A 13432-nucleotide genomic window follows, 5' to 3' on the forward strand; every position below is an offset into this window, starting at 1 on the left:
TAAGTGCCACGAAGGGTCCTCAGGGATCTCCGGACAGGTTCCCCGGGGTTTTTCTCTAAATTACAGGGCCAGGGACAGCCTTTGGGAAACCCAGAGCATGGGGAGCAGGGGGTGAAGTGCTAGGGAGGGATTTTTCACTAGGTGGCAGCAAAGACTACGGGACTGCCGCTACGGCGGGTGGCAGGGGCACCTTGGGGACAGTGTCAGCCTGCTGGTGGGGTGCTGAGCTGCTGGGGCCCGGGGGGACAGGCTCGAGCTGCCTCTTCCTCCTCCTCCTCCTCATTAAGCAACCACAGCAGAAATCCCCCTCCCAGCCTGGCCCTACAGCACCCAGCGCCCCCCTTGACCCTCAGCGCGTGTTATGGGGGCACAGCAAGAATGGGATGAGGCCGGGTGGCACCTCACCACCTTGGTTTTTGGGGAGATTTCAGCACCCTGGGGTGCTCCTCATCCTTCACTGGCACAGGAAAAGCACCACGATGCTTTCTTCAGGGGCTCGTTCTCGTTTGGCTGGCACAGCTCCCTGAATGGTTATTTGTGCAATGCCAAGCTCTTTTTGTTATTATTTTCTTGTATTTGCACAGTTCTGGGTGGTTTTAGCCCAGCAGGGAGTGTGTTTGGTGGCTGAACCGAAGGCAGGGATGCTGCAAAAAGGTTTTGGCTCAGTCACGGCAGTGGGCAGGCAGAAGCGAAGGGCGGTTTGGGTAAATGCAGGACCTGGCTTATTTGGGCTAGCACCGCAGGGACTGGATAAAACCTCAGGTGGGAAAGGAGGCTTCTGGAGCAGGTTTCCATGCTGACCTTTTTGTACTCCAGGAAGGGCATCCCACAGCGAACACAAAGCAGGAGATACTGAACCATCTCCCCCCGCTTCTCCCTCAAAAACCACCTTTTTGGGTTTTGTTTCCCAGCCACGAAGGTGAGCGCAGCGGCGAGGTGCCTGGCCAGAGCCACGGGGCGCTGCCACCACCCTGTGCCTGCCCCATGGGCGTGCGCAAGTGCTCACGGGGTGATTAGGTAAGGCGTGTGTGAGCACTGCACGCACGTCTCTCTGGAGGCTGTGTAGGAATTTTCTCTGTCCCAGCACTGGGAACTTGCCCCTCCTGGTTTCCCCTGCTCTCCCATATATGCTTGCAGAGAAGGTTTGGAGTTTTTCTAATTTTTTTGGGACCCTGGTGTGATTTGGGAGCTCCTTTCTACCGGAAGCTGGTTGCTTTCTTTTCTGGAGGGTGTTTGTCTGCTCCTGTTTGTTCTCCTGAGCTCGGTGACGCCTGGTTGAGCGTATTTACTTTTCTTTGTGTAAAGAAACACCACGTAAAAGCCCGGGGTGCACCAACCGTCTCCGGCAGCCTCCTGGCGTGGGACAGAGGCTCGGGCGGGCAGATGTCCATCGTGAGCGGTTGAATCAGACCACACAGGCTCCACGAGGTGCTGGTGGAGTTTCTGCACTCACCGGCTCCACAAATCTCTACTGTTTTACCAGCCCCAGGAGCAGTGCCTGCACAGAGGAGGACTCTACCACCGAGTCACAGCCACCACAGACGCGATGCCACGGTGCTGCGGGACAGCCGGAGCCACCGCTCTGCTAGGTGCTGGCTGTAAGTACTCTCAAAAGAAAGGACGACAAGTGTAGGGCTTAAATTAAATTTTATTCATGGTTCCCCCAGGAAGAAGGGGGACCCAGGAGGTGTTTTCTTCCTTCACTCCCTCCTCTTGCTTGGGCAGGGAGGAAGATGAGGGAGTTAATGTTGTCACAGCACAGACAGAAGTATTCATTTGCATTCGATGAGCAGCTCATCTGCAGTCTCTGAGCAGTGATTGTCTGCACTCAGTGCTGCGGGGCAGGCGGTGGGGCGTGGAGGTGTTACACCTGGGTAATGGCACTCTCAGCCTTGGCGGCAGTGGTGTAGCTCCGTCTCAGCCACGCGGGCCCGATGCTCAAAAAGAAATCCCCTTGGCAAGCAACTCGATGCCCTTTTGGGCAACTTTTGTGTTTTTGGATCTGTCTGAGTGGTGGAGGTGATTTTCCAGGGAGGGCTGGTGCTGGGAGGAGAGCCCCGTGCTGCTGGCTGCTTGCTGTCAGTAACGGCTCGGAGCCTCGTTTCACCCCACCGCTGTCTGCGATGGTTTGCTTGGGTTCTGGAGGAGCCTGTGGGGCTGCATCTACTTACCTTTTTCTTAAAAACAAGGGAAATTGATGTTTCCGCCCCATCCTACAGTTGGCCATACTCTGTGCTGGTACCAGCACTTCGGGGGCTGGGCTGTGGATGAGCCAGGTGAGGAGCTGCAGGTTGAAAACAAACCCTCACCTCTTCCGCGGGTTATTTTTACCCTGGATTTCCCTGATCCAGTTGGCACCAGAGGTGTGGTTGCTCTGCCAGACACCACCCGAACAACTGGCTCCTCGTTTCTCAGGAGGTTGTAGGTTATTCCTTATCCTGCAACGCCATCTTGTTTGCTTTCTCGCTGCCAGTCCTGTCTCTTACTAACAGGATCTGCTCTTAGATCCCCTTTGGAGTCCAGCACTGGAGGAAAAGGTGTGTTTCGTGTAGGCCGATCGTGAGAGAAGTATATTAAGGACTGAATCTTGAGCTTCAAGGAGACCGCGCTTATCTTTGGCTTTTATACCTCAAATTCTGCCCCTTTGTTCTCCCTGGTATGTTTTTTTTTTTTAATCTGGAGCAATGCAAGAACTGGTTTTGTGCTAGAGAAAGCACAGCAAATGATAACAAGAGTTGGGGGAGCACTGCAGAACCCTCCCCACCAAACAGAGATGACCTAAAATTGTAATGAGAAAAGAAACTTCAAAGCCTGAGTGTCACTTTCCATCTCAATTAAGTTTCCTTTCCTAGGATTTGTTTTCTCAGCTTCCTATTAATCTTCCAGCAGCTCAGAGGCAGGCTTTAATTTGTAATCAGAGCAGGCAGGGGTGGGGACGGGGGAAAAAAGGGTGAGGGGAAAAAAAAAAAGGCAACCTTCACGCAGCTTAGGAGCACCTATCTGAAGAACACAGCTTTTTTTTTTTCCTGCCCCAATCTTTAATTAATCACAGCATTCTTTTTTGAGTCTCACTACTTGACACAATCATCTCAGCGTCATGCATTCTGCAGCCTTGCTGCTAAATCCTAGGCTTCTCAAACACACTGAGCTGTAGGCACAAATTAGGAAAGCCCATAACAAAGTGTTTTGGACTTGGTTTTAAAGGGGATTGCTAAACCTGGCCAGAAGAGCAATGCCCACAGCTAATTAAAGCCACCTAATGAGGGCGTGTTGCCTGCTGGGCAGAGGTGGAGAACTATCTTTAGCACCTCATTTTGCCACAGCAATTAGTGTAAAATAAATAAATAAATAAATAAATCAGCACTGATAGGAAGATTCCTTTGAAAGCAAAGGGGCTTTACTGGTGGGAAGTTCAAAGGCCAGCGATTTCCAGAGGAGACTAAGGCTTTGGGAGGAGGGCACTGCGGGTTGTGGCAGTGCTGGAGGGGTTACATTCTTCTTTGGGGAAAATCCTGCGCGTGGGCACCTCCCTCAGGCACTGGGGGTGGTGACTGCGGACAGGAGAGGCGGTGGTGGGGACGAGCATCACTTCTGGGCGAGCTTGGTGATGAGGGCTTTCCAGTCTGCTCTCTTCTGCGTGATGTAGGAGGGGGTGAGGAGCTGCAGCAAAGGCTCTTGGTGGCCCCTGAAGTATCCCTGGCACAGAGCCTCTGCGTTACATATCACATACATCCCACAGTCATAGCTGTTCTGCTGGGCCGGCGCCTTCTCCTCCACGAAGGTCACTTTGCCCCCTTTTTTGCCCAAAAAGGCCTCCAGCTTTCCCGCCACCTGCTTGGCGTGGACAGAGTTGCACTTACTGTGGGAATCATAGTGGGCGAAGCACTTTTTGTCCCTGAAGTAAACCAGCAGGCTCCAGTGCGTGCCCCCAGCAGCCTGGTTGGAGTTGTCGTTGATGGGCAAGAACACCAGCTTCTTGTGGAGAAGGTCTAGCGGTTGAAGGAATATGGCTATTTCTTCCTGGCTAAGGGCACATTTGATGAACTGAGCCACTTCGGGGCTGATAAAGCAAACCTGATCGCTAAATTCTTGGAACTGGTCGCTGGCAAAGTACTCGAAGGCAAAGCCAATGATGTGATCGTTAAGCCAGTTCGGGGGCTCCAGCAAGGCAAGGTCTGACTGCCGCAGCAAGCTGTCCATGTAGCTGAGAACAACAGGGTCCATCCTGCGTGGGTAGGGGCCGCTGCGCTCCAGGCAACTTCAGAAGCTGCAACACAGAAAGGGTAGAAGAGAAATTAGGCAATTAGACCATGCCTTTGACAAGACACAGAGCCACAGCTGTCTCGTGTTCCTTCTCAGCTAGCAGAAGACCAAGTCTCCCAGGCTGAAGGAGCAGCACTGGCACCACCTGCCAGAAGGCAAGGCTGAGGACGGGCTCCTCATCTGCAGCGTGTGACAGGCTGAGCTGGCCCCTCGTGCTGCTCTAGGAGCAGTGTGTGTCTCTGATGAGATAAAAGTCTCATGGTTACAATCTTCATTTGTGCTGTGGGTGATTTCAAAGCAGTTCCTGCTCAGAAACTGCCGGCATTCCTTCAGCTCCGTGCTTTGCACAGAAAAAAGAACCACATAAATCTTCACCTAGGAGAAATCAGTCACTATTGCAGTGTTTTACCTGCGTAGTGACCACCACTGTAATGCTTTGCACCACTGGTATTCATTAGAAAAAGTCTTTTCAAGTCTGACTGATGGCATACGTCCCCCTTCGCCCAGCAGACAGTGCCGCAGCTCTGTGCCAGACGCGTGAGCTGTTCCAGGAAAACCTGCTGGTCCGCCAGCACAGGAGGCACGGCAGCGGTGAGTAAGGAGAAGCCAAGCACAACAGGATCACAAACAAACCAGTTCCCTACTGTGGGAATTTTTAGGACAATTCTCTAGATACCTGCTAGAGATATCAGTAGTTCTTGTACTAGTGAAGCTCTGAAGTCCGCCAAGTATCTCTGTCTTTCAGCTTGGGTTTTAACTCACCAAAATTTTGCTCATAAAAGACATCTTATACCGATTATTGTAAGCTTCCTGAATTTTGGTTCAGGAAGTTCTCTTGCACCAGGTGTATTATCATGGCTATGAAGGTGTCTTGAGAAGGGAAGAGTGTCAGTACTGCGTCAGACCCTCCCATCTCTGGTAGCAGGGAAACCTGGTGAAGGGCACAGCAACCGGCCACATGGATCAGATGCCTCAAGCTCTCCCAGCTCCAAGCTGTTTTGAAATTGAGCACGGACACAGGTTGAGTCACTCCATCTTGTTTTTGAAGCCCTTTTGCTCGTCTTCGCTGTTGGCCGTCGCAGGCGAATGCGGCCACCTGGCTGCTCACCACCCTCCCCCATCAGTCTGGACGCGCTGAGCGCTCACATCCCTCCAGACAGAAGCGGGGCCTCGCCCTGACCCGCTCTGTTCGAGCTTTTCCTCCTTGTTTGTCCAGGCTACACTCTGCCCTCTTAATCTGTGCCTGCTTACCACAAACAGTGGCCGCTTATCCTTAGGAGCCATCTGGAAATGCGAGCAGACGCTAGCACCTCGGTCTCCCCACCCACATGTTTGAGGACATCTCCAGGGGACTCGCCTGGGTTTGCCAGGCAAGCCGTCTGCCTCTTTTCTGCTTTGTTTTATTTGTGCACCCACTAATTCTGTTCTTTCCTGTTTCCTACCGCTCAGCCCAGCGACAGGGCCACCTCTATCTTACATACAGCTCCTTCTCAGAAGCTGCTGCCTTCCTGGCTGGGAGGATTAAAGTGTTTTCAGGAGGAGGTTGGGCAGCACGCTAGGAGGTGCTGCTCAGCAGGCGATGGTGAACCATCTGCGACCAGACGGGGGTTTAGCCATTGGATCTTATGAACAGAAACAGCTGCTTTCACCCCACTGCAGCAGCCCTATTTTCCTTCCACTCCCCCGTCCTCTGCCTGGGCTGCTCCGCTGCTGCAATGCACCATCGGCCCCCAGGCTTCTCTTTGGCCGTCTGGGAGTAAAGCGGCTCAGGACGGCAGCAGTGCTGTTGCCTCACCCTTTCCTCGTCTGTGTGAAACGCGGCACGAAAACATCTTGGGGTTTCTTGAAGCGCTGTGTGCAAACTAATAACGATAAGATTGCTTCGGTATGATTCACTGTAAAGAAGACACTAATTATCCATTATGATAGGGGAAAGAAATCACGTGTTGTTGTTTACACCTCAGGAAGATGATTTGTGCTTCTCACTGCAACGTGAATCATGAAAAAGCCTTTCCTGTCCAGGTATGCATAAACTGAGAGAGATTTATATCTAATAACTCTTGGCAGGGCTGCAGCACATGTGACTTGCAAGTAACAGAATGGCTGAAACATGCTGCATGTGTCATACGTCGGAAGGAAGGGCCGAGGTAGAACGTCTTGACGAGCTAATAACTATTTGTGTATCACCGATAGATCCAGCACATGCCAAGCTGCAGGAGTCACTGAAAAGGAAGGGGAGCACTCATTGTTACTTACACTGAGTCAAGCACAATGGTATTTGGACACGCTTCCTATGTTAATGAACTCAAACCATTTCCAAGTTTATGGAGCAAATCCTTTGCAACAGCCTGTGGTATAAAAACAACACAAAAAATCCAAACCAAGTCCCAGAAACACAGTACCGTGCCTAATTATAACCCTGTTTCTCGCACTGTACATCATGCAAACCTAAAGTGACCAGTTTAAGGGGGTCAGAGGGTCACTGCTCACATAATTTTACACATACCCATATGGAGCCCCAAGTTCTCCTCTACCACATTTTTTTTTCTGCATCATTATCTCCCAGAGATGTACAAAATACACCCAGTAGCTTTCCAGGCAAGTCGAAATGAGATTACAGGCAATGGACAGATGCGGGCATCCTGTGTTCTGTTAATTTTCCACTCTGCAGCAACACAGCCTTATTTATTTTTTTGTCAAGGATAAAAAAAGAGACATTTGGCCTCCTCCTACAGTCAGGAAGGGAGAATGGTTATAGCAAGTGCCTTACCACCACGAGCTACTACTTGTAATTTCACCGCCATCTGGCATTTGTGAAGCTGCTTGTGAGTTGCGTTGGGTACCTCACAGAAAAACCCTCCGTAGCCCCACGCGCCCTTCAGAGCTGCTCGAGGCCAGCGGCAAGGACCAAAAGCACCGCGTCGCGGAAGGCATCCGCTGTTGGAGAGCTCCCGCTGATGGTAAAGGCGAACTCACAGAGGAGCCAGGATGTGGATCCCATTGCATCCAGCATTAAGGGGCTTTGGGCTCCAAGTGTCTCGGCTCGAACCCAGCCAGGATTTGCCTCCTTGAAGGCTTTGGCATGCTCTGTTCAAAGATTTTCATGAAAATAGGAATAAACTCTGATGCAGGCCTGGAACGTTTGTTCTGGGTTACAAGCAGGAGTCTGGCTCCTTCGCTTTATTTGCGTGTCAGCAGCTGGGATTTGTGAAAGCCGTCATCCCCTGCTCCTCAGAGCCGTGTTGGCTTACCTGATATTGACAGGAGCAGTGGGGAGAGGGATAAAGAATCACTTCAGCCACAACCCAGCCCCAGGAGCAAGCCCACCCGCGCGCTGGGACCCCCGCAGGGTTACCGACCCGACAAGGCCGCGCTCTTACACGGGTCCCGCAGGCGGCCGCCGTCCTCGCATCTCCGGGTCGCCGCGGCGGGACGAGGGGGCCGCGGCTGCCGGCCCCAGCTTGCTCCGTGACCGGCTGGGGCTCCTGATGCGAGGCAGAGCCTGGGTTTTGAAGCAGCTGGCAACAGAAGGCGCAGGGCTGTTGTTTTGGGGCGTTCCGGGCACCGCCTCACGCTGCCTGCGGCCGGTTCCTGAGGGCTGAGGAGGGCCCGGGGGGGCTGGGACCTGCGGGGCCGCCCCTCCCGCTCCCCCCTCAGCCTCCCCGGCAAGCAAACACCCCCAGAGCAACGCGGGCACCCCGCTGCCCGTCCCCATCACCCGCCCCCCCCCCAGCCCCTTTTTCCCCGCTTTTCGCCCCAAAACCGCGGGGCCGCTCCCTCACCTGCCGCCTCGGCGCCGGCCGGTTGCCGGGCGCTGCCGTAAAGCGAGCGGGCGGCGCGTCGTAAAGCGGGCGGGGCCGGGGCGAGCGGGGCGGGGCTGCCCGGTAGTGGGCGTGGCTAGAGAGGGGTGGGCGTGGCTCGCGCGGGGTGGGCGTGTCCCTCCCCAGCGCCTCCCCCCTCCCCTCCCGTCCCCACCCGGCGGCGCGCGGGCAGGCGGGCGGGCAGCGCGCGAGCCGCCCCCCCCCCGCCCCTCCCTCCCTCCCTCCCTCCCTCCCCGCCGCCCCCCCCCGCCCGCGGCGCGAGGCCCCTCAGCGGCGGCGGCCGGGATGCGCCGCGCCCGGCACCCCCCAGGTGAGCGGCGGGGGCTGAGGGGGGCCGAGGGGGGGCCGGGGGGGGTCCCCCCGCACCCCGCGCCTTTGTTCCGCCCGCGGAGGTACCGGCGGGGAGGGAGCGGGAAGGCGCTGGGGGGGGCTGACAGCGCCGGGGGAGCGGCCGTGGGGCCGGGCGGCGTGTCCGGGGGAGCGCCCCGCGGCGAATCGGTCCTCGGCGCGGCACCCCGGTGTCCTCCGGTACCCCCCCGGTGTCCTCCGGTATCCCCCCGGCACCCCTCGTCACCCCCCGGTCCTCCCTCGGCATCCCCCGGTCCCCCCCCAGTCACCCCCGGCACCCCCCGGCCCCCCCCCTTGATCCCCTCCCCGGTCCCCTCCGCCTCCCCCGGGACCCCCCCGGTCCCCTCAGCACCCCCCGTCCCCCCCCGTCCCCCCGCCATCCCCGTGCCCCCGCTCCCCTGCGCCTCCCTCCGCGGCCCCCCAGACCCTTCCCGGGGAGGTGCGGGCACTGTTGCTTTCTGGAATTTTCCTAAATCTGTGAGAATCGTCCCCTTTTTCGCTCCCGTCAGGAATACCCCTCGCGACGAGGCGGGGACGTGCCCCGAGCCGGGCACGCGGGCGGCTGGTTGCCTTTTGTTGCGGGCTTCGCCTCGCAGATCCTCGCAGCCTCCTTCTGTCGCGCTCCGTGCCCCGGAGCCGGGCCGGGCATTGCTCGGAGCGGGGGTCGCGGCTCGCCCAGCCCCTGCTGCAGCCCACGCCGCCCGGTGCGCCAAGGAGGGAGCGATTTCAGGAGAACTCGGCGTGGCGGCGAGGAGAGCTCCGTTGCGGGGAGAGAGCCCCAGCGCGGCGTTGCGCCAAACCCATAACGCGGCCGCCCGCGCTTGAACGAACCGTTCCGTCGCCGTAAATAGGTTATTGGCTGGGGAAATGGCTTTCGGGCTGACTTTGCGGGTTCTCCTCCCCGAGGAGCGCTTGGAGGCGACGCGTGAGTGTCGCCTTCCCGTGCGTGGCGGCGGCGGGGATGACGGGAGCGAGGGACGAGGCCGGAGCACCGCCGTGCCGGGCTGCCTTTGGGGTCAAAGAGGCAGGCGTTATCGCCAGGCGGCATCTCCTCCTCGGTCACTTGCTCCGGGGCCGCGTGATAATCACGCTTGCCCTGACGTTTTTGGGTAAATGTCAATTGTGGCGGCTTATCCAGTTGTTTAAATTTAAATTAAGTGAGAAATTGTGCTCTTCTCCCTTATCGAGGGCTGTTCTGCGCCGGGATGCCCGCGCCGTGCTCTGGGGTGTTTCCCTGTGCTTCCTGCCCTAGAGGACCTGCGGGCTGACCTCCTTGCTCTGCTCATGGCAGCTCTCCCTTCTGGCCCCGTTTTTCCATCCTCAAGGCTGTTTTGAAAGCTCTTGGTCCGGGCTGCTTGGAGCAGGGGAGATAATTGAGCAGCGTGACAGGCGAGTGATAAGCTCTTGTTTCCCAGTCTATCAATGATGGTGCGACTCGATACTAGCAGTGTACAAACGGGGATGACGTTACAGATTAAAATCCCATTCAGTGGCAACTTTGATGAATCTGAAGGGAACCAAGCTGCTGCCTCATTTGGGTCGCTTGATTCTCTTATTTCTTAAAGAGTATGAAAATGTAGATTCAGCTTTGCAGTGTGTGCGTGCCTCAGAGTTATTTCTTCTATGCGCCCACAGCTCCAGTTATGATTTGTAAAGTTCAGTTTTGCCTTTTTTCTTTTTTCTTTTTTGGGGATCTGCATTGTAAGATTTAAAGGTATCAAGTGGCTGACATGACGTCTGCTGTTGCAGTATCTTTTAAAAACACGGGTGCTTCCATGTGCCACCTAGTAGTACTCTGCTCAAATCTTTGGGAACCTTTGATTCCATTTTTCATATTGGGCCAAACATCTAAATGCTGTGCGCCTGAATTATTTCTTCTCATGTCCGTTTTAGTGAGCGTTCATCAGGTTTGCAAGAAAACCTCTGAGAATGTTAAGCATGCGAGGTCAGGCGCCCGAGAAACACGAAACCTGAGGTTACCTGTACAGCCATAATTTAGCCCATTTCGAGGCAGGGCTGTACCAGAAATCCTAATTGCCTGTCCGCCACTTGATTTCCCTAAGGATGGTTTCCAGCTCCGGCACCTCGGGATCCCAGTGGGGATGGATCCATCGCTCCTTCGCGTCGGCCGTGAGTCAACAGGGGGAGTACTGGGAGCACAGGGACGATGCTGCTCCCCGCGCTGGTTCCGCGGCTCCACACGCAAAGCCAGCAAGAAGAATGGGGTCAGGGACCAAGCTTGCTCCATAATCCCGAAGTTTTCGTGGTCTCGAGCTGCCAGCGTTTAGCAAAACTGTGAGCAGAAGTGATGTGAGTGTTTCTCAAGGCATTTGTCAGGTTTGGAGTTGTTTTTTCTTAGTGGGCACAACAAGCAGCGTGTCTCTGATTAGAAGGCCATTTTCTGCCAAATTCTGGTTCTCATTCAAACCGTGGAGCTGTTGAGTACAATTCCTTTAAAAGTACATTTATTGGGGGGGGAACGATGCTGTTGAGCTATTTCCGCTGAAGCGTCCTAGCTGGTTTAACTTGATTTGTAGAAATTCCCACTTCCAGTTCTTTCCTAAATAAAATGGAATCGCGGTTCCGCTGGCATGTGAAATACTTGAGAAGTAGTAACACAAACCAAGTGCTTCAGAAGAGCTGCTGTCTGCAGGAAGAAACCCGACCGTTCCTTAGATGAATTGTTTTGCTGCTGTGTGACCGTGAGGCTCAAAACACGCTCGTCGGGTCGTTTATGAGACGTTTGGCTGCGTTCTGCAGGCCGGCTCCCCAGGACGGGATGGGTGCAGGTTCCGGCTTCAGAAGAAGAGATTTTTTTTTTCTTTTTTTTTTTTTTTCTGAGGTTAAAAAGAGTGCCTTATTTTCTCAGGCTTCAGTCCTGTGTGCCTACATTTGCTTAACTTCCTCTTAAGTGAATGGGATTTCTCTCTTTTCTAAAAGTAAACATGAGCATAAATATTTAAAGGCTGGCGGCTCAAGTTTGCAAATTCGAGACTTTCTCTAGCATTCCTTTAGACAAGAGCAGGATAATAAGAGATTTTCGGTTGTGTCTGGAGAGCTCCTTGCTCCGAGGCGCAGCTTGTTAATTGTTGGGACTTCCTCCTACGTGGTGGTGGTTAAAATGCTGCGCCGTGTTTTCAGGTTGGGCGGCTGGGATTATCGCTCGCAGGGAGCCGTGAGAGTCAAGTGCTGCTGATGGGATGTGCGTAGAGCGTCACGACTGTCTCCTGGTCGAGGTCAATTTTATGGTCAGTTTTCTGTGTTTATTTTTACACAGGCCAAATTTTTCTGTATGCTTCCGATAGGTGTGGACGCACAGGTGCCTGGGATTTAGCCTATGTAAGCTACACAGGTGAAATGCTTGTCAAGGATGAAGGGGGAAAAAAAGGAATTGCAATTGTCTTTGTGTTCTGGGGAGGACTTGGTATTATCTTGCCGTCCTGGTTGGCAGGTTGAGCACCACAGTGATGCACTTCTCACTGGTGTGACTGCACGAAATGCTTTACCTCTGTATCTTAAGCAAACACAAGCCATGTGTCCTCAGAAAATGTCAAAATTCAAAAAGGGAGGCACATTGCGGGGTGATTTTTAGAACTGAAGTGATTCGTGTATCTGTTCTAGCATATTAGCAAGAGTTGGGGCTCTGTGAGTAGCGATTTTCTTCTGTGGGGAGGAACTGTGCAGCAAGCAGATACCCACGGAAAAGTTTTATAGGCAAGGTGAGACCTGTCCGTCTTTGCCACAAATGCTTTTTGTTGTGTTTTTTTTTTTTTAAACCACAAACTTTAATGCTGCGCAATTGTGTATTGTTGCTTCTAGCTTTTTTTCCTCTACAGTGCAACCACTTTCCTTCCGATGGAACAAAAGCTGCTTTGCAGCGAGTGGGGTGCCGATGAGCTGCCTCATCATTTTCCCTGCACCCCCTTGCATTCCTGCGTTCACAGGACATCGGGATAATCGGGGTCGGAAGCGACCCGAGCAGGTCACTTGGTCCAAAATCCTGCCTGTGGCTGTAGCTGGCTCACATCGGTCCTCCTTGCCCTGTGGCTTGCAGGTTGCAATAAAAGAAGGGCAGGGAGCAGTACGAGCATCCGAGTGCTGGATGAAAAGTGTCGGGGGAGAGCAGGGTTATCCCTGATCCCTGCTTTGTGGAGCTCTGCAGGGCGCATCCCTCACTCGCTGCCCACCGGCACGACGTGCTGCCACCTTGCATGGCATTTCTGTGCTGCCGTTAAGCTGATGGAGCTGTAGGCTCCTGCCCAAAGAGGATCTGAGCTGGCTGAAGTTAATCGTGGGAGGGGAAAGGAGAGAGCTCTCAGCCGGATCAGTTTGCTGATACCTCCTTGCTCAGCGGTCTGAAGCTGGCAGGCAGGCAGCTCTGCCCGCTGACGGTGCTGAGCTCTTTGGGGGTGAAACGATCGTGCTCTGGGTGGTCGTGCTCCATTTTTCTAGGTGAAACGACACAAATAAACAATACACAGCTGCTCCTTCAAGAACTGTCATTGCTCACTACTTGCCATTAAATTGAGGGGTCTCATTGTTGCTTTTGAGCCCCACTGGGCACCCACGCAACCCCGGGCACCTTGGGTGCAGCGCGGTAGGCTTTGGTGCAGGACAGGGCCGTGTGTTATGTGTGGACGATGCTGACAGCTCGCGTGCTGCTTCCGTGCGGTTGGGAGAGGATTAGCAGCGACTTCTGCATTTGCGTTTTCTGGTTTTCCTTTTGCCCTTGTGACTGGGAGCCGAGTTAAGCCTTTGAAACGAAATGGGCCGAGAGCCCCACGATGCGAGGGATGCTCTGTCAGTCCCATGACACCGCAGCTCGCTGGGCCGTTGACTGCTGTAGGCTGCTCCATTTCCTTGCTCTGATTTCGTTTTGTCGGCAGGGCCTCAGCACGGCACCGAAACAACACATGTGTAGTGTTTTAACAGTGAGGTCCCCACCGTTCCTCACCGTGGCACAAGCCTGCCGCACGGGGAAGAGGGCTGAAGCTCGTTTT

The 13432-nt window shown here is 54.5% G+C and overlaps 2 protein-coding genes across 15 annotated transcripts in view; one reads left to right on the top strand and one right to left on the bottom strand.

Moving 5' to 3' along the window:
• Nucleotides 1-1630: 1630 nt before the first annotated feature.
• SENP8 (SUMO peptidase family member, NEDD8 specific) lies at nucleotides 1631-8170 on the bottom strand. Of its 11 annotated transcripts, none has more exons than XM_080607361.1 (4): nucleotides 8046-8170; nucleotides 7646-7781; nucleotides 6520-6611; nucleotides 1631-4267 (listed from the first exon to the last, which is right to left on the bottom strand). In XM_080607361.1, exon 4 carries the CDS (start codon nucleotides 4222-4224, stop codon nucleotides 3586-3588), a length of 639 nt encoding a protein of 212 aa, XP_080463487.1. In that variant the 5' UTR covers nucleotides 4225-4267; nucleotides 6520-6611; nucleotides 7646-7781; nucleotides 8046-8170; the 3' UTR covers nucleotides 1631-3585. The 11 variants fall into 11 exon arrangements, 7 of the variants coding, with proteins under 7 accessions (XP_080463487.1, XP_080463485.1, XP_080463488.1 ...); XM_080607359.1 differs by having other exon boundaries at nucleotides 7623-7781; XM_080607362.1 differs by lacking the exon at nucleotides 6520-6611.
• An 84-nt stretch (nucleotides 8171-8254) lies between these two features.
• MYO9A (myosin IXA) overlaps nucleotides 8255-13432 on the top strand; it is a 187948-nt gene continuing 182770 nt past the window's right edge. For all 4 annotated transcript variants that reach the window (XM_080607332.1, XM_080607345.1, XM_080607335.1 and 1 more), the window contains exon 1: nucleotides 8255-8394. The gene's annotated coding sequence lies outside the window, so the exon portion shown is untranslated. The remainder of the gene's footprint in view (nucleotides 8395-13432) is intronic.

This window comes from Anser brachyrhynchus (assembly GCF_964034855.1).
Source record: "Anser brachyrhynchus genome assembly, chromosome: 11".
Taxonomy (NCBI): domain Eukaryota; kingdom Metazoa; phylum Chordata; class Aves; order Anseriformes; family Anatidae; genus Anser; species Anser brachyrhynchus.

What these genes read in the sequence shown, in the direction of transcription:
- SENP8 (XM_080607362.1), bottom strand. Translation starts at nt 4,224, where the DNA reads ATGGACCCTGTTGTTCTCAGCTACATGGACAGCTTGCTGCGGCAGTCA.